This window comes from Peromyscus leucopus, chromosome 5 (assembly GCF_004664715.2).
Source record: "Peromyscus leucopus breed LL Stock chromosome 5, UCI_PerLeu_2.1, whole genome shotgun sequence".
Lineage (NCBI taxonomy): Eukaryota > Metazoa > Chordata > Mammalia > Rodentia > Cricetidae > Peromyscus > Peromyscus leucopus.
In genome coordinates, this window is record NC_051067.1 from 48,504,142 (window position 1) to 48,526,078 (window position 21,937).

A 21,937-nucleotide genomic window follows, 5' to 3' on the forward strand; every position below is an offset into this window, starting at 1 on the left:
CAAACATATCACTGTCCATTTCCACTTTATCCGGTAGGTACGAGCTATTCACAACTTCTGATGGGACCAGATAGGGAGCCGCTGAAAGGAGCAGGCTCAAGTCAGAGTTCTCAGCAAAGACTAAACTAATAAGACAACGTGAGAAAAAATTTTTTAAATGGGACTGTGAAGACAGGCTGTGGAATTCCAGATACTGGGTATCTCTCCTATACATTGCCGGACTGGGCAGTTGTCATGAGTTTGGATTTGAGATTATATGGAGAGGATCACACATTAACTTACTCATAGTTCCTGGTAGTGACATGAAAAACCCTCTCCCCAAAGAACAAAATACCTGTTACTTGCTGTGGCCATCTCTGTCTCAAACTACTGGACTCCTCCTATACCTTTGCCTCATCCTTGCCCTGGGTAGGTCCAATGTTCAGTATGGCCTCATGCAGTCCAGGCTTGTGATCCTTGGATCCAAATGTAGGGTCTTGGCAGCTCCTATAGGCATACACATCTGCCTTCTTCAAACCTTGATCTGTCCCTGCTCCGTTTTTTTGATGTAGATACCTTCTTTACCAGTGGCTTCTTTCCCCCTAAGCCTCATCTGGTTAACCCTTCAAATCCTGATTTTTTTTTTTTTTGGTACTCTGATTAGACCTTGTCTCCAAACATTAACTTAGAACTGGAGTTTAGAGGCCCACTTTATTCAGCTTATATGAGCCTCAAAATTCCTGTCTACCAACCTTTGTTCATTTGTTACCCATGATTCTGACACCCACTAGTCACTTCCCAGTCATGGTTTCTTTAAGACCCTAACTAAAGCATGAAAGGGTGCATACAATCAGATAAACAGTGCCTTCCCAGGGCTGCTGTGTCCGTGTAACTGAGCATCCTCACGTACTTCCCTATAAATAAACTCACTGGCCCCGTCCATGCTTCAGTCTACAGGGCAAGGGCCTATCAAAGGCTTTGCCCAGCTGTAGGTACATCCTAGGCAGGATGATTTGGAGAGGCCCTGACTGGTAGCTGTCAGATGGCTTTCCTGAGTCAGTGTGCTGGTAGCATCAGGAGGCTACCTGTACTGCTGGGGACATTTTTAGGTGGCATGTAGCCTCAGTGGCATTTTCTTCAGGTGAAGTCTTAACTATAAATGGAATGGAATCTGGTTGGGCTATGAAGGCTGAGCTGTGTGGTGGCAGGAGTGTTTTTTTCACTTATTGCTATATTTCCAGACCTCAGAAGAGTCAAATCCCATATTCATAGCTGCCCTTAAGGAACTCTTGCACTTGCACTTTTACCAAGTTTAGCACTCACTGAAGGGCTCCCCCACTTATGAGTCTTTAACAGATATCCAATTTTTTAACAAATAAATGGAGGGAGTTGGTTTGTTTTGTTTTTTGTTTTTTAATATATGAAGGTAAGCCCAAAATCATTCTTGGAGACTTTGTCTTACAAGGTGAACTCTGACCTCGTGGGTGCTGTCATACCTTTATCAACTGCTCCATTTAGTAAGACTACTCAAAGAATTACCCCAGGTAGTTAAAACCTAAAAGGGTCTTTACCATGTGAGGCTGAGTTAGAAGAAGAAAGACATCAAGAGGTTAAGTGCCTTCACATCTAAGGATGTAGTTGTAGGCAGAGTGCTTGTCCATGGGTAGGAAGCCCTGGGTCCAATCCCCAGCACAGCACAAAATGGGCACGATTGTTTACACCTCTGATCCCAGCACTTGGAAGCTGGAGGATCAGAAGTGGGAGTTTGAGGCCAGCCTGAGACACACGAGACCCTGAAAGTAATGAGGAGGGAGGGAGGGAAAGAGACCCCCCCAAAAAAACAGTCTGACAGAGTTCTGTCGTGCTAAAGAGAATTTTTCAAAGCTCACGTGGAATCAAACAGTATGGAGGAAGAACAAATCAAAAGGGTGCAGGGAAAGGAAGGAGGCGATGTGGTCAGTTTGGACACACAGTAACTCGGACTCACCAATGTGTGGTGTCACAATTAGGAAAAATCAGAGCACTCCCCTTGGTGTCATTTAACCAAGAGTGAGCCCGGATTTGAATTGTCTATTTCATGTTCCCTGTGTCTTCTGTCCTTGTCCTGTGTGTCTGTCCTATCAGTTTGAATCTGCCTACCTGAGACTGTCTTGTAAATCTATCCCTGTGTGTTCATCCCTCACAAAGGGCTTTGCTCTTTATTGAGTAGTACAGAAGGCATCACGTGGGGGAAGGACTTCGTGACACGTTACAGAAATCTTTAACGGAGTTCTACAAGGGACCAAGTCACAGACTCCAGTTAACCCCAACTGACCCACATGACAGTATTTCAAACACTATTGTTTATCAAGCAATATTTAAATGTTGTGTTCAACATTTATGGTGGATATTCATTTTAGAAGATTGTTTTCAACTTCTGTATTTGCTGTTTTCAGCATATGACACACAGGCATTACTCTGGGTCAAGGATATGAAGAGGTATGTAACTTAAGATTATTAGCTGTGCTGGGCTGGAGAGATGGCTCAGTGGTTAAGAGCACTGGCTGCTCTTCCAGAGGACCCGGGTTCAATTCCCAGCACCCACATGGCAGCTTACAACTGTATCTCTGGTTCCAGGGGATCTGACACCCTCATACCAATGCACATAAAATAAAGTTAAGTCAATTATTTGGAAAAAGAAAAAAGATTATAGCTTTGTATTGGGAATTCCAAGGGCAAGTAAGGGTGACTGTTAACATTGTTCTCTTAAAGGCAGGTTAAACAAACAAATTTGAGTACACAGTAGGATAGCAGTCTTCATAAGTGACCTCAGGGTATACTAACTCTGGCCATGAGGTCCATGAGAAGTTCCAGTCCGGTCCTCAGAATGTATATTTTTTTAATATTGCATCACCATGAGAGGGCTGAGGACTAATGTTAAATATTATTTATTAAAACAATGCCTACTGGTACATACAGAAAATGGACTGATGAAATGGAACAGAGCCTAGATAAAGAGCTAAGTCCACAAAGATACTAGAGATCTGTCTTATCTACATGTAGCCTCAAACTAGTCATGGAAAAGATGGGCTGTTCAGGAACAACCAGGTTATCCTCTAGGGAAGATAAGGGTGGTTTCTTAACCTGTATTTTGTCCTAGGATCCATCCCAAAGGATCAGAATTTAAAAAGCAAAACCATCAATGAAAATCAGAAAAACAAATACTGGTGGATTAACTGTCTTGGTCTGAAGTGAGGAAGACATTCTATGAGTTAATACAGAAATCACCAAAGAACTGGTAAATCAGACCATACAACAGCATGATAAAACCATTAGAGCAAAGCCAAAAAACCAATTGGAAGAATATGCCACTCCTCACACTTACGGATTCATCCTTCTAACAGGTGAGGTTCTAATGGCCATGTGGTAAAAGTGGACAAAGTTCAGGAAACTCCTTCCTGTATTAAAAGTTGTTCATTTTATATAGTTAGGCAGCAAATGAATATTTTAAATTTATATTCTATCAGAACATCTGAGTCTAGCATTTGAATGCCGTCTCTGATGGTAATGTGGGTGAGCAAGCACTGTCCATCGGAAGATGGTATGTGAACTGGAGGGCAGCGTCTGAGTCAGTGCCTTTCCAAACTCTGTGTGTGTAGTGTTTCACTTTTGAATACTTACTGTAGAGATGTACGTATACAAACATGTAATGACATGTGGACAAGGTCTAGAAACCACCCAAATGCCCGAGAATGGTACTGCTCAACTAAATAATGACAGCCACAGTAAGGATACCAAGCAACCACTAAAGTGAAAAAGCTATCTGGTGATATGTGGCCATTGAATATTAGGTGATAAAAAGCAGATGGTGTGTATGTGATGTCACTCCAAGTAAAGACAGAGAGAAAGAAGGCTTTATATTTGTATATGCTGGCATATTTAAAAAAAAAAAGTGTGGATGGAAATAGAAAAGCCAAGGAGGGAGGGCATGTGTGTGTACTGTGGCATTGTATTTTTGGTATAAAATGTGTTTTTAATCATGAATGTACCACCTATTCAGAAAGTTAAATAAAGCAAGCATTTTTTTTAAAGCCTATGGCTCAATACAAATCAAAAAACACCAAAGTTCCTACAGTTTGATTGAGTGGTAACAGGCCATTACAAAAATGCCACAAATGGCCCGATTATCAGTAGAGGCTCTTGAGCCCTGGGTTCTGGTGGCATGAGTTGTGACTATGGCTGAGTCTCAGAACTCATCTGTTTTCATGCTTCAGGAAATAACTGTACTTCCCACCTAGTGTGCTGGTGACAGGCTGTTGCATGTGGAGCCCTCAGCATAGGCTGCCAATACCTGCCATTCGTACTACAAGAAGAGTCCCCCTCAGACCATGCAGACGGTGTATTTTCTCCTTGATTCATAAGTTAGAATCACATTCTCTTGAAATGGAGGAAAAAAAAACCAAAGCAACAAAAGATTGCAGAAACATGTACTTTAATTCATGGTCTAGATTCTGATGGGTACAACAGTGAATTATTTGGAATGCTGCTCAGAAAACTCAAAGCTGCACCTGTAGATGTTATTTCAAATAAAGAACATGTGGGTTTCTGTGCTTGGCTTGTACCAAGGAGTTTCCATGACACTGTGTACCTGGTCTGAGCCTTTTGGTGACTAGCTATGGCTTCTGCGGGAACTTCAATCTGCAGACTGCTGAGAGGCCTACTGTGAACTGTTTCCAGATGTCCAGCTGAAGGCAATGCTGTGAAGACCAGCACAGCTGTCCTTCCTTACATACCTAGGCAGAGTCGAGAAACACGGCACAGCGTTTCATACAGACGGTACAGGAGCCCAACATTTGACCTGTCAAGTTTCAAAACTGAGATCTTGTTTTGGCTGATCCTCCACATAATCCAATACTGAATACTGAACATTGACCATTTTAGTATGTATAATCTGTCTAAAACAGATACCATTAAAGGAAAGCCAATGTAGTCCACCAGGGGAAAATACTTCCTCCTCTTCATGTTGATTTCGTCAGCAGGTCTAATTATTTCCGTCAGTTTTGCTGTCAGATGCTAGATTTTTGCAGTAGGTGACGAGACGCAGATAGACAGCATCTGTTGCTCAGCTGTCAAGCACTCTCAGCTAAACCGTGCTCCCCCTGGCTCTGGTAACAGAACTGGCCGACAGCCTCCTGAGGACCAGACTCATCACCAGGGCCAGCCTACAATCTCCACAGTCCTCAGACGGCAGAAATGTAGGCCATGCACACAATCCTAATGTTAGTAAAAGTTATCCAACAAATATCAACTTCAAAATACTTGCCTTACTGAGGAAATTCAGTAAAGCCTTGAGTATATTTTAACTTAAACACATCTTTTCAATTCCCTAGAACACTCTAATACTACTGTGTGTCCTAAGCTTGAAGCAAACCACAGTTAAGAAAAATTCAAGTGGAAACTAAGATTTTTTTCCCTCAAGCAAATAGTTTAAAACAATAGCATCTAACTGCAGTATTGGTAAGTGACATTACCAAAATGACCTCTGCATTTAAAATAAAAATAGACAAAGTGCAAAATTTTCACATTTCCTTACATTCTAAATGGACACTACAGAACACTTCTTACTGATGTACTGGCAAGGTTACTGGTATTCATTTTGTAGACTTTTTGTCTTACAGTGGCCCACTCCCATCACCTGGTAACACAACTCTAAAAATAAAAAGCAAAGAAAAAGGAAAACTGGGAGCCAGCTTAAAAGAAAAATCAACCTATAAAATTCCCCACTATCAACAAAACATGAAGTTTATAAAGGTTAGAAATTAGGAGGGAAGTAACTAGTGAGGCCCCAGTCCCCAGTCACACCTCCACAGTGGATGACGGAGCATCGAGAGGAACAAGCAACTCAATCTGCACACACCGTGAAGTCACAAGGAACACAGTCCAGACTTTGGCAGATAAAATGTGGGTAAGAGCACTTACTGTTTACTTCAGCAAGATGGAATCTAAGGAGAAGAGACTTTGGACTCGAATTACTTCCACATAGATAAAAACCTTTCAAGTAATCCCATTATCCACTGCCACCTTTAAAAGAACCAAGATTTAAAACATTTTAAGACTTTAAATCCCAGGTTTAGAAAATGACAGTCTAGGGCCTTTAAGTCCTCTACTGTCTTAAGTCACACCAAGGACGACTGATCTGGAATTAATGGAAGGTGGGGGTTGGGAGGAATGGGTGGTGGTGGTGGTGGTGGTGGTGGTGACGACACTCCTGCCGAAGCATCTCACCAGAAAGAATCACACAAAGAGGTAGAGGATTGCATAGATTGTGTTCAAAATCAAACATTGAAAATGCTTACTTTAAAACAGCAAAATTTGTGTATAATGCAAGTAGCATTATAAATCCATAGGATCCCATTCAAATTTTATGAATAAACAATCCATTAAATAAATAGGGCTTTTCATAAAATAACTGAAAATGTTTATAATTAGGAGAGGAACAAAGAAGTCAGAAGAAGGGGAGCTGTAGGCTTTAGGTAAAGGACACTCCACTCTTGAGTCAGCCCGGTGTACACAGGACATCTGGCCAAGTGAGCATGGGAGGACACTTACCCACCTTCACCAAGGCAGGACCCTTTAGGCCAAAACCAAAGCAGCAACAGCAACTAAACATCTTAAAATGGTTGAAGTCCTGGGAAGTCATCCAGAACCTCTCACTAGTCATTGAAAGGCCTAGTCATTAGAGTGACAGCCCTGTGTTACAGAAGATGACACACAGTGTTAGGCAAGGCTAAAACACTAACTACAGCATTGACAAATTTGTCACTGAGACCAGCCCTAGGCAGCACTGGTTCCCTAGTTCTTTTTCTATAACAGACTGAATCGTCTTCTCAGGATGGACACAGTCATTTCAAGTTTGACGACTAGGAATGAAGGGTAATACAATACAAATAAAACCAATGTGAAACAAACATGGGATTAGTATAACTTACAATTTTAAAGTATATACTTCATTTATAAATATCTCTAATTGATAGTCTATTAAGGATCATAAATATTCAAGTGAACATTTGAATTTTCTCTTTAAGAGTTCAGAATTCTTGAAGTCTTAGACACTTGTCTCTCTGCTCAATGTCCAAGGCTAAAAGGCTTCACACAGTCCGTTATGTCTACAGAGACAGAAAAGTCTTCATTACCTCCTGTGATGTAATAATGCTTTAAAGTTCTGTAATTCTCTTATGCTTGTCGAAAGCCTACAGGAGGAAAACAAGTGCATGTTAGTACCTACAGCTGGCGGGATGTGCACATTTCATAGTTCATTCTGGATCCTTGAGCTCTAGAACCTGGAAGCAAAATCTAAAAGAACCCAACACTGAACATTGAGAATTCCATTTTAAATAGATATGCTGTAACTCTATTAAAAGTGACAATAAATCATGGGGCTTTGGTTCTTTGGGCAAAAAGCAGCCAATTCATCTTCACATTAAGACTACAGATGAGAACCAGGTGTGGTGGTGCACGCCCTTAATCCCAGTATTCAGGAGGCTGAGGCAAATGGATCTGAGTTCAGAGGCAGCCTGCTCTACAAGGTGATTTTCAGGACTGCCAGGGATACACCAGGAAAACCCTGTCTTGAAAACAAAACAATAACAAAAAGACTGTAGATGAGTCATAGAAACAGTGCAATGAAAGGTTCAAAAATATTTGTTGTCTCCTACACAGTCCCTCCCAACTCCTAGTACCTATCTACATTTATGGTATTGTGTAAGGGATTATTGGCTCAATGAATAAATAAAGAGCTCAAACCCAGAAATAAAATTCTGAGATGGGAAGAAATGAAAAACCTACAAGTTCACTTTTCCCTTATGTACAAAATTCATGGTTAATGAAACAAAATTCCAGTATTTCTCTTCTATAGCCTAGTGATACAGTGTATACTGCTAAATACTTTTTCATTACCCCAGTACTTCCTGTTTATTGAGAGCTTATTGTTTATTGAGGTTCCAGGCAATGATCTGAGCCTGTCAAGTGTACATACTCAATTAACTTAAAGAATGCAACAACAAAAGGTAGCTAGGACTTTGCTTTTACATTTTAGGTAAAATCAGGCTCAAATAATTGGCCCTCATAATCTCATAGGGAGTGTCACTATTGTTGGAGTAGGTATGGTCTTGTTGGAAGAAGTGTGTCACTTTGGGGGTGAGCTTTGAGGTTTCCTATGATACTACCCAGTGTCTCAGTCAACTTCCTGTTGTCTGCAAGATGTAGTACTCTCAGCTCCAGCACCACATCTGCCTGCACGCTGCCATGTTCCCCACCATGGTAGTGGACTAAACCTCTAAAACTGCAAGCAAGCCACCCTCAATTAAATGTTTTCCTTTGTAAGAGTTGCCGTGGTCATGGGTGTCTCTTCACAGCAATAAAAACCCTAAGATACCCAGCTAACAGGTGGGTTCTGAATAGAAAGCCAAGGTTTGCTGAGATATACTGCTGGCAAATGGCAGGCCAGGATCCCAGGACTCCAGAACCTGTTTCCTGGCCAGCACCCACTACAGGGAGAACAGGCTCTAGACAGAATTAAAGCTAGAAGGAGACGTTTCTGAGAGCCAGTGAAATTTTGATGAAATATTCAGTTTAATTTTTTTCTTTCTCAATTTAATTTTGTTTGAGCTTAAAATGTTTAAGTTATTGGAGATCTTTTTCATTTCAAATAAGTTACATTTCACCTAGTTTCTTATGTTAATTTTCTTCAGATCTCAAAATGTGTAGGCTGAATGTTTCCTGAGATGTAAAACACCATCAGCCACTACCTTGTGGGTTATATCTCAATTAGCACAGACATCACATACAGAGAAGAGCAGGGCACAGCAGCTCACACCTGAGCACCAGGGGCTGAGATAGATCACTGAGCTCCAGGTCAGCTTGTATGAGAGTAAAAATCCTGCCTAGGTAAAAATAAATATGTGGAGGAAGTAGGTGAAGGCTTGGCATTAAGATGAGACATATCTAAGTTATCTGCTGTGGGATGGTCTGTATGTCAAATCTGTCGCTCTGATTGGTCAATAAATAAAACACTGGCCAGTGGCCAGACAGGAGGAAGTATAGGCGGGACAAGGAGGAGAAGAATTCTGGGAAGTGGAAGGCTGAGTCAGAGAAACTGCCAGCCACCACCATGACAAGCCGCATGTGCACGGGTAAGCCACAAGCCACGTGGCAGGGTATAGATTTGTAGAAATGGATTAATTTAAGTTATAAGAACAGTCAGCAAGAAGCCTGCCACGGCCATACAGTTTGTAAGCAATATAAGTCTCTAAGTCTCTGTGTTTACTTGGTTGGGTCTGAGCGGCTGTGGGACTGGCGGGTGACAGAGATTTGTCCTAACTGTGGGCAAGGCAGGAAAACTCTAGCTACAGTTATCTTTAAGTGATTGGTCTCCTTTGAACTTAAAATCACACTCAGAAAACATACACAATCTCTGTCACTTGGTTCCAGTTTAAAAATAAACTTTCTCCCATAATTTGACTTACTTTATCCTGTTAAAACACAGCTTTATTTTCTATGATTCTTTTCCTTCTGCTTTATAACCCTCATCACTGCATAAATCTCTCTGTAGGCAAATTCAAATTATTTTTAAAACAATTTCTGATATAAGAAGCAAAGTGTGTGTGTGTTTGTATACTTTTCTGATGTGATATATACAATATATATCACAGAAAGAAATGGGGTAGGGATGTATGGGAGAGGACTCCTCAGCTTAGGCAATGCAGAGTAGAGAAAGTGTCATGTCTTTGATTCCCTTCTTGATCACATTTTCCTTCTGTCTACTACTGTACTCTAGCAGGCAGTAGCCAGCTAAAGAAAAGAATATTAGGAGACTATTTCCCTCATGAAATTGAGAAGTCAAACTGTAAGGTACTGGTACTAGAAATGATCAGTTCTTCCCGGTACTGACAGAGAACTGGCTGTCAACCTGGAGGCCACACTGAGCAATGAATATAAGTTGGGTTTGTTTTGTTTTGCTCTGTTTTTGAGACAGGCTCTTTACTACATAGGCCAGGTTGGCTCTGAACTCATGATCTGCCTTCCTCAGCTTCTCAAGCTGGGGTTATGAGTGTGTGCCACCACACCCATCATTTTATCTTTATTTAGCAAACCAAAAAGCATACCTTTGGGGGAAAAGACAGTCTTGGCAGTATATTGAAGAAACCTGTGGGAGAGTCAGGTCTCAGCTGTAGGTGCAATTCTTACCTTGCAAAAGCATTTAAAAGAGCAACTATTTCTTGCCGAGTAAGCTGGAAGCCTTTAGATGGACTGTTCTCCGGAAGTTTTTGGATTTCTTTTTCAGAGAATAGTATCTTCAAGGCAGTTCCTAAACCCTGAGTCTAAAGAAAATATTCATAAACTTACAATTAACTTTACATAATAGCTACTATGAAGAACCCGTCGGTAAGGACACTGAGAACCCCATGAGGGAGGTGAGAGATGGCTCAGCAGCTAGGAATGCTTGCTGCTCTTCATCCAGTGGCTCATAACCACCTGTAATTCCAGCTCCAGGGAATCTGACACCCTCTAATGGACGGATGGACAGACGGAGGAATGGACACACACACACCCAAAACAGAAATAATCTCTTCTTTAAATCCTATGAATTGAGCTTTATAACACAGTGCTGGACTATGCAAGAAGCAGTGTCTATCCCCTCACAGGCCACACACACATAAACACAACACTGCTCAGGAAAACTTGAGCAACCTGATGCTTGTTGAACATGTTTCTGTTCCAGATTGCCAAAATGCCTGCTTTTATCATCAGAAGAACCACAGCATTTGACTTGTAATCTTGAAAGCACATTTTTTTGGTAGTGCTAAGGGATCAAACCCTGCTCTACTTCAGCTCTACACCGCAGACCCATTAAACATAGCTGCTACACTTCCACCCCTTAGCAATTCAAAGTTCCAGGAGTACTGCAAGGTGACCTACGCTAAGTTATTTCTCAGCACTAGAGGAAAATTTGATTTCAGCACAGCTGCCTTTAAAATAATCCTATCTCACTAGCACTGTACAATCCCAGCTGATGCAGAAAGATCACAAATTTGATGCCTCAAGTACAAAGCCAGACCCTGTCTTTAAAAAAAAAGGGGGGGGGGATACCCACACAAACAAAAATTAATTTTGTCTTCTGATTTTCTGTATTTATCATCACCTTTGGAAGAAAATCAAATAATCCTCTGTATACTGAAGATTAAGGTCTGCCCTACAGAACATTTGCATTTTGTGCTAAGCAGCCTTTTACCATTGAAACAAACCATGTCCAAAATTTGATGTTTAATTTATATATAAATTAAATATAATTTAATATGTTTAGTGTGCTTCTCTATCTATAACTAACTTTAAAAATGAATCTAAGATGGTACCAAGACACAGAACACAAAGATGTCCTTGTTCATGGACCTCCAGCACAGTTTAGTAGCATTTATCTTTCAATGACAATATAGAAAAGCCACACTTGGATATGCTTGTTTCCAAACACAAATTCATTGAACAACAAATCTTGCTAAAACTAAAGTAAGCAGCTGGGTTGTGGTGGTGCACAACTTTAGTCCCAGTACTTGGGAGGCAGAGCCAGGTGGATTTTTGTTAGTTCAAGGCCAGCCTGGTCTACACAGCTGGTTCCAGGATAGCCAGGGCTTACATGGAGAAACCCTATCTCGAAAAACTAAAAACTAAAGCAAGCAGAAAAATGTTTGGCTATGAACAGTTTGAAAAGGAAGATCACACACACCTGCAATTTCCCCCATAATCTGCACTTATCACATCCGACACAGTCCATGATACGTGAGATGTTCTTGAAATGTAACCGGAATTCCTCCTGGTATGCAGAAAATACCAGAATTAGCCCTTTGAGATTAAGCTACATTTGGTTGAATCACATATATAAAATAAAGGTTTGAAGTTTACAAGTGATTAAGTTGTTTTCAGCAGTAAAAGATCTGACTTTGTATACACAACATAGTATATTAAAACAACAGACATTAATAGGCGCTAATATTCATGGTGCATATTCAACACAATTTACTGAGGAGGCACTTTAATGAAGGGCTGGAAAGTTAACAGTATAAGGCCTTTACTTGTAAGAACTGAGCTGTTGCTAACATCAAATAGCTTCTTAAACCTAGTTTGTCAGGGTATTTTCTCACAGCCACAGAAAAAGTAACTAATGCAAAACATAACTCAGAATGTTGGCCCTAGAACAGATCCAGTTGTAAATCACTCAGTGCCACGCTGTGACAGAGATACTCAACAACCAATGATCTCAATTTATAGCAAACTCTATCAGACTAACATCAGAATGTTGGACAACTGGAGAAGTTCGGATGAATAGGAAGGAAACACAACAAATGCTCCCACAATGCCCCTGTTACCTTTAATGACTTGGCCCCCTTTTTGTCACCTGCAAACATGGACTTCTCATCAAAGTGCATGGGGAAGGACCTGAAATGACAAGGCCATTAGCAAGTTACCAATGAAAAGTCCAAGTGCTTGCCTTAGAGCTCTGCTAGAATTCTGTAGCCCTACAAATACTTAAAATCTGCTATTTATAATGTAGGAAGGGACAGTTCACATATGCACTAATAAGAATACAGCAAGCTACATATGACTCTGTAATTTGTAAGACTGCAGTATCTTAAGGAAATTAGTAAAATTATTTAAAAGTGAAACACAATCTCCAAGTATGCCAACACTCAATATTCCTATACACTTTAATATGTAGTTTACTTCAGGTCCTTCTCCATCTACCTTTTCCTTCATGCTTGTCTTAGCATTAGTGAACGTGTTTTACAGACTGGATGATTTAAAAGGCTATGTTCTGGAGGGAGCTAGTAACATCCTGTATGTTCACTGTAATGCTTTTACAATTACGATTCTATGCAAGTTTAGATAGTAAGTGAAAGAATACCAAACTGGTAGAGCATTTTGATGCTACATAAAATCTTCAGTTCTTTATTAAAATATACATGGCCTGTTTTCAAGCATAAACACTTCTGCAGGCAAACTTCAGGGAGGCTTTTTACTCAGCACCTGAAGAATTATGGCGGTAATATTGCTCCCATGTTCCTTGGCTCTGCACCTCTTTTTTCTAATGTTTGGAGGATTCCAGGACACTGAAAACCAAGTCTTACTTTGTGTCCTGAAAGATGCTGAGCAGAAGGGTCTTGGTGTCGGCATCTTCTTCCAAGTTGCCAGTGTAAAGATCAACAATTGAGCGCTCAAAATAAGGGGCCACCTTTGACAAAGCACGAAGCTCAATCAAGTATAAAAAGTACAGATTTTTCAGCCTTCTTGGACCCTCCCCCTTTGTTTCCACAGGGTCAAAGCGGCGTTTAAATTCTTTAATGTTAGGTCCCCAACTAGGTTTGCCCCAGTTTTCTGAAAAGAAAGAGAAACACATTGTCTTTTAGTATAGAAAGTGGTTTTTTTTCTCTGCAGAATATGTATTTTACAGTATCTTACAAGTAAATCCAACACTTTTTACAGTATCTTACAAGTAAAACAGTAAGATACTTTCCATTTAAGAAATCTGATTACCTTCCAGAAGATAATTTGCACACAGATGTAAATTGATGCTGGCATGAAGTCCTGATATAAGCTTGTAGAAGACTCTTTTCTCAAGACACAAACCTATTCAGAAAAATATGGAAAAAGAACCCATGCCCATTATGTACAGAATATTTAATCAAAAAAATCAGTACATGGGTTTCAGTTAATATTCAGGTTATGGCTGGAATATGTGGTGTCCCTACAGGCTTAGGTTTGGGATGCTTGTTGCTCTGGTGGGGCCTAGCTAGAGGAAATACAGCGGTGAGGGCAGGGCCTGAGGGGCGTTATTATTCATGCCTGCTTCCTGTCACTCTCTGGTTCTGATCTGCAGTACAGCTGTGCTCTGCCACACGTTCCCTGTCATGATGTTCTTTTCATGTGCTCAGGGCCAAAGAGCCATGGAATGAACCCTCTGAAACTCTGAGCAACATAAACCTTTCTGTAGGTAAAAAGTTTCTGTCAGCTATGTTGGTCTCTTGACATAAAAGTAACTAACACAGACATCAGAAAAACAAATTCAGAGATAATATACAATCAGATGGAGATTTTCACTAGAAAACAGTAAGATTCTTGTTTCAGAATGGACTTAACTGAGTATAATGAAAAGTTAACATAGAACAAGACAGAAAGGCCTGACCCCTTGAAGGTGGCCCAGCCACTACTGGATGCAACTGCAAAGTTCCTAGGCTACCCAGAAAGCAGTTAGTTGCACAGGTTGTAGTTTAGACTAAGAATGTACTAAACACAACTATAACAATAAAGACATTGCTTGTCTTAGCAATAGCTGTGCCTTCCCATACCTTCCCTCTGTGTTCTTTCTTTGAATCTACTTTGTGGTGGAAAAAGAAGGGCCTTTTGCCCTGTGATGTTCTATCTAATGATGTATCACTCTATTTACAAGGAGAGAGAAAACCTAGAAAAAGACCCCAGGAATGTTAACACACACCAACATAATCCCACAATCCTACCTATCACTGCTACCCTGTAAGATTTTCTCGTATAGTAACATATATTGTAAGTGCACTTAGTGCCACCAAATAGTAATCTTAAGAATGGATAAGATTGAGCTGGAGTGAGGCTCAGTAGCCGAGAATATTCTTAGAATGCACATGACCCTGAATTCAACTCTTAGCACTAAAGTAAAAAAATAAATAAAACCTCAAGGCTAACGTGACCATTTACACTGTATTTGTTATGCCACAATAAAAAAGAAAAAGTTTTGATGAATATTCTTTATAGAAATTTAAAAAATGAATGAAAATCAGAATAAGAGATGTAAATTATGATTTACTTTCTGTGCATGAATGTTTGTTTGCATGTATGTATGTGTTCTATGTGCATGTGTAGTGCCTGTGGAAGTCAGAAGAGGGCACTGGATCCCAGGGACCTGGAGTTACAGATGGTTGTGAGCTGTCATGTGGGTGCTAGGAACCAAATTCAAGTCCTCTGCAAAAACCACAGAATCATCTCTCATGTCCTCTGAATAGAAAATTTTAAGAATCCACAAGATGCAGCTTTTCTTTACCATTCAACAGGTTTTGTTTTTCTTTTTTAATACCCTTCCTACTGGGGAAAATGTGACATTAGTGTACAATCTCATTTATGTGCCAGGAGAATTTTCTTACTATAAGAGCATCTCCTTGGCATACTGCTGCATCTTCTCAAGGGCTCTCAGATCATTGGTTTATGCTGTGTCTTACCACAGATGGTTCTGAAGCAAACTCCCTCACAATAGGAAAAACAATTCTTCTGAGATCTCATTCTCTAATTCACAATGTTATAGAGACCAAAACAGAGAGATTAAAATGTATTTTGTAGCTTCCTCCAGAAAGCATATAGCCAATTTTAAATGTTAAAAATGTTTTAAAATATTAAGTATTAACATCAAGAAAAATTTCCATCAAATACCTAGTCAAGAAGCAAATGGTCAAATTTGAGGTTCAATTTCTCTTCCTTCTAACCTACCTATACAGAAAATGCTTCTGCCTTACAAAATGATCAATGTCTAGAGAAGCGACAGCAAGAAGAGCAAAGATCATGAAAATTCACAAGCCTAAAAACCAGAGCCTGGAAACCCAAAAGTTCAGAGTCTGTAAGTGAGGAAGGGGGAGCAGAAACATGCTTCTGTGAACTGGGTGACCTCAAGCAAAATGCTGACATCAAAGATGTGCCAAATGAATGCACCAATAAGACAACACTGGGTGGAGATGCTGGAGACCTGTAGGCCCAGCCTGGTGCCAGATGGCAGGGGCTATGCCTGCAGAGAACAGGCAAAAGCTTCCACCTCCTGCTCTGAAGTAACACAAAAAGCTATCCTACAAAGGCAATTCCACCAACTTCTAGTTCTTATGATATATAGCAAGTTTGACTAGACAATTTAGGGAGACCTCTTCTAGATTTAATAGCATTCAAATTCATTTTCAACAGTGGGTTTAGGGGACACTGAAGATATATAAACATGTTTCTCATAAGAATGCTAGATTTTTTACTGTCACAGAACTGTTCTGCATTTGAATATCTCTTGGCTGTTTTCAAGGAATTCTGACTGGTATCATCTCCACCTCCAGGTGAGGGAACAATTTTAGAAGAGACTAAGCCAGTTGCCAGTAACTAGACGTGCTCTCTGGAACCACATGCTCACATTCAGCGACTCCAAGGAGCAGGGTGCTGCTAGAGTAGTTGATACATAGTGCCTAAGGTCAAACACTGACAGATTCTGTTCTCTTCCTCTATAATCAACATTCAAGGATCTATCTGAGTCTCAACCAGGAGGGTCCAACTTATGGTTCATGTATAGGATGCATCCAAGGATATCTATAAATGCAGCCCAATACGTTTGTTGACCCCAGTATCATGTCACAGTGTCAAAATGTTGGACAGCCCGGATCTTAATTACTTTCTATAATGTTTATCTTTAGAGTAGACTTATTAAGTTATGTATTGTCTACTAAAGGTCGTTTTCCAACACAACTCATAACAGTATTCATATACATTCACTTTAAAATAACCAAAATATATACATAAGTGACTAAGAACAAACAGAACTTATGTCCAGAAACAGCCAACTAACAACTGTCAGAATCAACTACTTAGAATTTAACACTTTGCTGGAAGCTAATGGCTATGAAACAATGATTTCCCTCCATCACTTTGCAAATTTCCCTCCATCAAGCTTGCTAATCATCCACTAATATAAAACAGTATAGCATACTTTCAAAAGCATCATACCCCCAGATACTAACCAAAGCTGTTAAACTCCTAGAGCATTTAGCTTTTAACTCATAGCATTTTATATTTCCAATGTGGAAAATATGAAGAATGAAAAATGCATTGTAAACTATTTTGCTTTACATTTTCATAGATGAATGTGGACTGTATAAACATGGGTACATATGTACAGTCTTCTGCATTTAAATCACCTTGCCTTGTTTTATACATCACAAGTGTTTCCTTCCTAAGGGAAACACCTCTGCTTTAAAAGCACACTTGTTTGCTACTAACTAGTAAAATGTGAATAACATAGGTGCAAACTGAGGAGCCCATTAGAAAAACATAATCTGTCTAGCCTGTGTATTCATCTGGTACTGATTTTTGGCTGCCCAATACCCTCAAGATTTTCACATAATTTTATCACAAAATATAACAAACTAAATCATGTTCTTTTATTTCCAATATTGTTAAATATTAGTTGTCTAAACAATCAACCACAGATAAAAAGTTTACCTTCTAGCCATGTATAGAATGATTCTCCTTAAAAAAAAAAAAAAAAGAATTTGGTTAAAATATTTTAAGTATTTGTGTATAAACAACAAATGAGGTCACTTGAGGACTACCTCTAGGAATGTCTACTCCTTTAGACTAAATAGTAAAATGGGCATATGTTTCTAGAAAAACCCATATATAATTTAAAAACTCTGGAGTGTTCTTACATATATTTTATTAAATTATTAAATTATTATGTAAATACTAAAATATATCTTATTCAGTGAAGGTTTAAATCCAAACACATGGGGGCAAACACTTAGTAAACTTAAATCTGTCTGAGGTAATAAGCATAGTATTTAATTATGCCAGCAAACTACAATACAAAAATTAAATTATAATTACTTAAATTTTCCTAAGCCAATAAAGCTAGGTGTGTTTCCTTAATTATCTAAGAGTAAATTTCAAAGGATAATTTTCAGTGTAATTCTTGCTTAGAGTGTGACCCATCTTGCTTAGACTATGACCTATCTGTGTAGGACCTAAAGCACCCAGGAGAAGGTGGTAAGAAACACAGAACTTGGGTTCCAGAGCAGCAGTAAGTTCCAGTGGTCTACTATACAGCATGTTGACTAGAATTAGCAACAATGTATTGTGTTCTTATAAACTATGGAGAGATTTTAAGTGTTTTTTGCCACAACAAAAGCGAAGTATGTAAATAAATACATATAGCACTGATCTTGTTTAGCCACTTCCCATGACACATGCTTCAAAACACTGCTGATACACACACACACACACACACACACACACACACACAATTTTGTCATTAAAGGAGAGAAGAACCGCCGGGCGGTGGTGGCGCATGCCTTTAATCCCAGCACTCGGGAGGCAGAGGCAGGTGGATCTCTGTGAGTTCGAGGCCAGCCTGGACTACCAAGTGAGTCCCAGGAAAGGCGCAAAGCTACACAGAGAAACCCTGTCTCGAAAAACCAAAAAAAAAGGAGAGAAGAACTGTTTCTGGCTCAACAACGCTCTTCTGAGTTAGGGAAAGAAAGGGAAATGCTGCTGGACTTCCTGAGAGGACAGAAAACCCAGCCCACAGAGGTGCTGCCCAGTCTCAGGGATAAACCCTGGGTGCTCTGCTGCCTCCCGAGTGCCTCTCCATTCCACCACAGAACAGTGCAGACAGCTTTGCGGTCAACCACTCTACCTACCCTACCCTGTGAAGGATTGTTACTACCTCACTTCCTCAAATAACCTCAACTACCAGCTCCCATTGGGCTGGAGAAACCATCCCTTTAGACGACTTCAGTCTTCCCACTGCAGACAAGTCACAGGGAACACACTAGACTTCCTGCTCAGCTCTCAGGTTCATGCTACTTCCCCGACAAGCCCGTATTAGCTGGTTCTACTCATCTACATCTGCTCCTTTAATTCCGAATTCATCTTAAAGGCCACTTCTTCCAGGCAGCTTTTCCCATCATGTCTCATCCACGCATGAAGTGCTGTTTCACCCGAACTGAGTTACGCCTGCTGGGGCGGGGTGCTGGGTGTCCGAGTTTCTGTATGTTGTTGTGGTGGTTGTATACTGCATTTGCTTTCCTCTGCGCATCCTTGGCTCACAGAGGGAAAGTGTGCACTTTATACATCCCCCCACTCTGCTAATGCTACTGAACATAGGCAAGGAGACAGCAACTGGAATAATTTTCTGGCCATTTTGCAGCCAAATGCTAGTAAATAGTCTTTATAAGATTAAACACTATATTGAGAACTGAGAATGTAACTTTCAAAGTCAATAAGTAAATAAAGAAGTCACAAATTATCTGATTAAAAAAAAACTTTGCTACATTTCCTCAGAATCTTCACGTAGATTAAAGTTATTACTCATTGTGTATGTGGGTGGGAGGTGGGGGGTTCATGAGTGCCAGAGCGTATGTGTGGAAGTCACAGGACAACTAAGGGCATCTGCTCTCTTCTTCCATTGTGTGGGTACTGGGGATTGAACTCAGGCCATCAAGGTTGGCAGAAAGTGTCTTTACCACCAACTTTCAAGATTTTGTTAACAGAAAATAGGAAAGTGGCACTTTCTAAACATTTAAGTAAAATGGTCTGTTTTTTAAACATAAGACAATTCTGTTATTTTAAAAAAAATTCATTTTTATCACCATTCACCATTCTTTTCCGGGGGGAAAAAAATAGGCTAAGCCACCTGCTTTTGGTGAAAAGAAGAAAAACACCAAAATTTAATAGTAAAAAGGTTCTTCCATGGTTGAAGTAACACGAGTTTCAACTCACCATCATCTTCCCCTAAAGGAGAAAAGAGAAAGACATTACAAAATGCCTTACCCCGGCCAGATTCCAGTCCTGCTAATGTTAACACATGGCTTATCCTCACTGTTAAACAGTTCACTGTACCATGAACTCTGATTGCTATTGCAGGCATCCTGCAAATAAGAGCCTTGTCTGCAAGCCAAAGAGTACAAGATTCCCACATTCTACAAAACAAACAGGGAGGGAGAAGGGAGACAGGAAGAAACAAGAAGGGAAAAGGAACTGAGCCTGGGACACAGGTGCATAATCCTGGATACTTGAGAGGCTGAGGCAGGACGACATCCCTGAGTTCAAGGCCTGGGCTATGAGGTGAGTTCTAGGCTGGAGTGGCCTTCTAGGGAGTTGGGGATATAGCTGTGATAAAATGTTAGTGTGCATAAAGACTCGGTTCCATCTCCAGCACATTAAAAGATCAGGAAGCAACTGAAATGGCCAGAGGCGGCTAGTTCCAGTGCTTAGCAAATACACAAATATCCTTCCGGCCCTTTCCCCCAACCTCTGTGGACAGGATCGTGTCCATGCTGAGTACTTCTCTAGATGATTACGCTTTTGCTCAGACAGCCTGAACAAGAGGGTCAAGGGCACTCTCCTGGGGTGGACGGCCCAAAGGCTGAGCTGGCTCCTCTACCGCTTACTTTTGTTGCTTTCGCCTGACGTATTCTGACAGAACAGTTTATTTTTCAGAAAAAGGTTCTGTTGCTCAAAGACTTTTGGAAAAAGAGTTATAGAAGTCTAGAGCTGCCACTGCTTCAGGAACACCGTGGAAGAAACGGCTGAGGAGACAGAGTCCTCTCCCACCACGTCAGTAGGGAGCCCTCCAAGTCAGCCAGAGTTACAGGCTTCCTTCAGCAGCCTGAAGAGCTGCGTCCACTCTCACTGCCTTGGCTTGGCTCTAACAGTCTTTCCCGTGTTTGTCTTTTCTACACTCCCTATCTCATTGCTGATTTTCCCCCTCCTCATCTTTGCTGCAGGTTTTGGTCTAATTTATGGTAAATGGAAACAAAGTGTTTCTTTGGATTTGACATCTTTTGTGAAACAAACAATTGTATTTTCTACTTTGAAACAAAGTAATTACAGAAACGGTCTGAAGAAAAGCCCTCCTTAACTATAACAGGAAACAGAAGGAGGGATCTCCTATTGTCCTTTATACAGCTTCCATGGTGTCAGTTTTTATAACATTTTGTGCAATTAAGACACTGAAGTTGAAACCATAAAAGTTATGATATAAAAACAGCAAAAGAGACAAAATATAGAAGTCATGACCACTCTGCTCCTAGTCTCAGCTTTTACCAGTCAGTTTCAGAATGAGCTTGAAAAACAGCATTTTGCCCTGACAGAGCCAACATCTAAAAGCAATGCTCATGTTCAACCACTCCACATCTACTTGGGCCTCAGGCCAGAAGGCACAAATCTACTTAGGAATGTCAACGTTTTCACTCAGTCCCGGCCTAAACTCTGGAATGGCAGGTCAGCTACAGGGTCAATCCCAGAGATTAGCTGCTCCTAGAGAAGAGGATGGAAGTCAGGCGGTGGTGGCGCACGCCTTTAATCCTAGCACTAGGAAGGCAGAGCCAGGCGGATCTCTATGAATTCAAGGCCAGCCTGGTCTACAGAGCAAGAGCTAGGACAGGAACCAAAACTACACAGAGAAACCCTGTCTCAAAAAACCAAAAGAGAGAGAGAGAGAGAGAGAGAGAGAGAGAGAGAGAGAGAGAGAGAGAGAGAAGAGGACGAAGATGTCCCCACTGACCTCAGCATGCTACACCACCTGAACAACACACTGGCTATACATGTACCTTACATATGTTTTTACAGTAAGACCTCAGTATCATGTGCTGTGGGCTAAGAGCTTTGCCCGAACATGGAAGTTCTCAATGATGACAAAGGCAGCTGACACTGCCACCATCTTTATAATCAAGTCAACTAAACTGAAAATGTAAAATTCGGGTTCACACTGACCATACACACACTTACTGGCCCGCTGGCCGTTGGTTACTTAGTGGAAGAGTACAGGCCTGGAGCAGTGCTGAGGGCAGGCAGGTAGCCTGAGTGTCTGCACGCTCCTCATCCATCCTTCCTGTGCAGAGAGCGTGGTGCATGGGGAGGACCCCAGAACCCTTTAGACAGGTCTCTGGTGGGGCCCAGCCTCCCGTGCCATGTGCTCCCCTGGCTCCCAGCTGATATGTGTGCACTGTGGAGAAGCTGTGATGAGACCCCAACTCTCCCCTTTGCTGCACATCACCAAGAAACAGAGGTTCTTAGCCTGTGGGTCAGGGGTCACATATCTGATATCCTACACATCAGATATTTAAGTTATGGTTCATATTAGTAGCAAAATTAGTCATGA

At 40.7% G+C, this 21,937-nt stretch overlaps 1 protein-coding gene and 1 long non-coding RNA gene across 4 annotated transcripts in view; one reads left to right on the top strand and one right to left on the bottom strand.

The window, feature by feature from the left end:
- Positions 1–2,591: 2,591 nt before the first annotated feature.
- LOC114685148 lies at positions 2,592–3,860 on the top strand. Its single transcript, XR_003733444.2, has 2 exons — positions 2,592–2,718; positions 2,792–3,860. It is a non-coding gene; the product is annotated as an uncharacterized LOC114685148 (long non-coding RNA).
- A 573-nt stretch (positions 3,861–4,433) lies between these two features.
- The window catches only part of Ero1b (endoplasmic reticulum oxidoreductase 1 beta), a 41,203-nt gene continuing 23,699 nt past the window's right edge, over positions 4,434–21,937 (bottom strand). For 2 of the 3 annotated variants that reach the window (XM_028859739.2, XM_037205935.1), the window contains 8 exons: positions 19,555–19,566; positions 17,278–17,304; positions 13,543–13,635; positions 13,137–13,383; positions 12,378–12,447; positions 11,738–11,824; positions 10,204–10,337; positions 4,434–7,208 (listed from right to left, as the gene is read on the bottom strand). In XM_028859739.2, coding sequence (XP_028715572.1) covers positions 7,148–7,208; positions 10,204–10,337; positions 11,738–11,824; positions 12,378–12,447; positions 13,137–13,383; positions 13,543–13,635; positions 17,278–17,304; positions 19,555–19,566 — 731 coding nt within the window. In that variant the 3' untranslated portion in view covers positions 4,434–7,147. The remainder of the gene's footprint in view (positions 7,209–10,203; positions 10,338–11,737; positions 11,825–12,377; positions 12,448–13,136; positions 13,384–13,542; positions 13,636–17,277; positions 17,305–19,554; positions 19,567–21,937) is intronic. The other variant, XM_028859751.2, reaches the window with a different exon arrangement.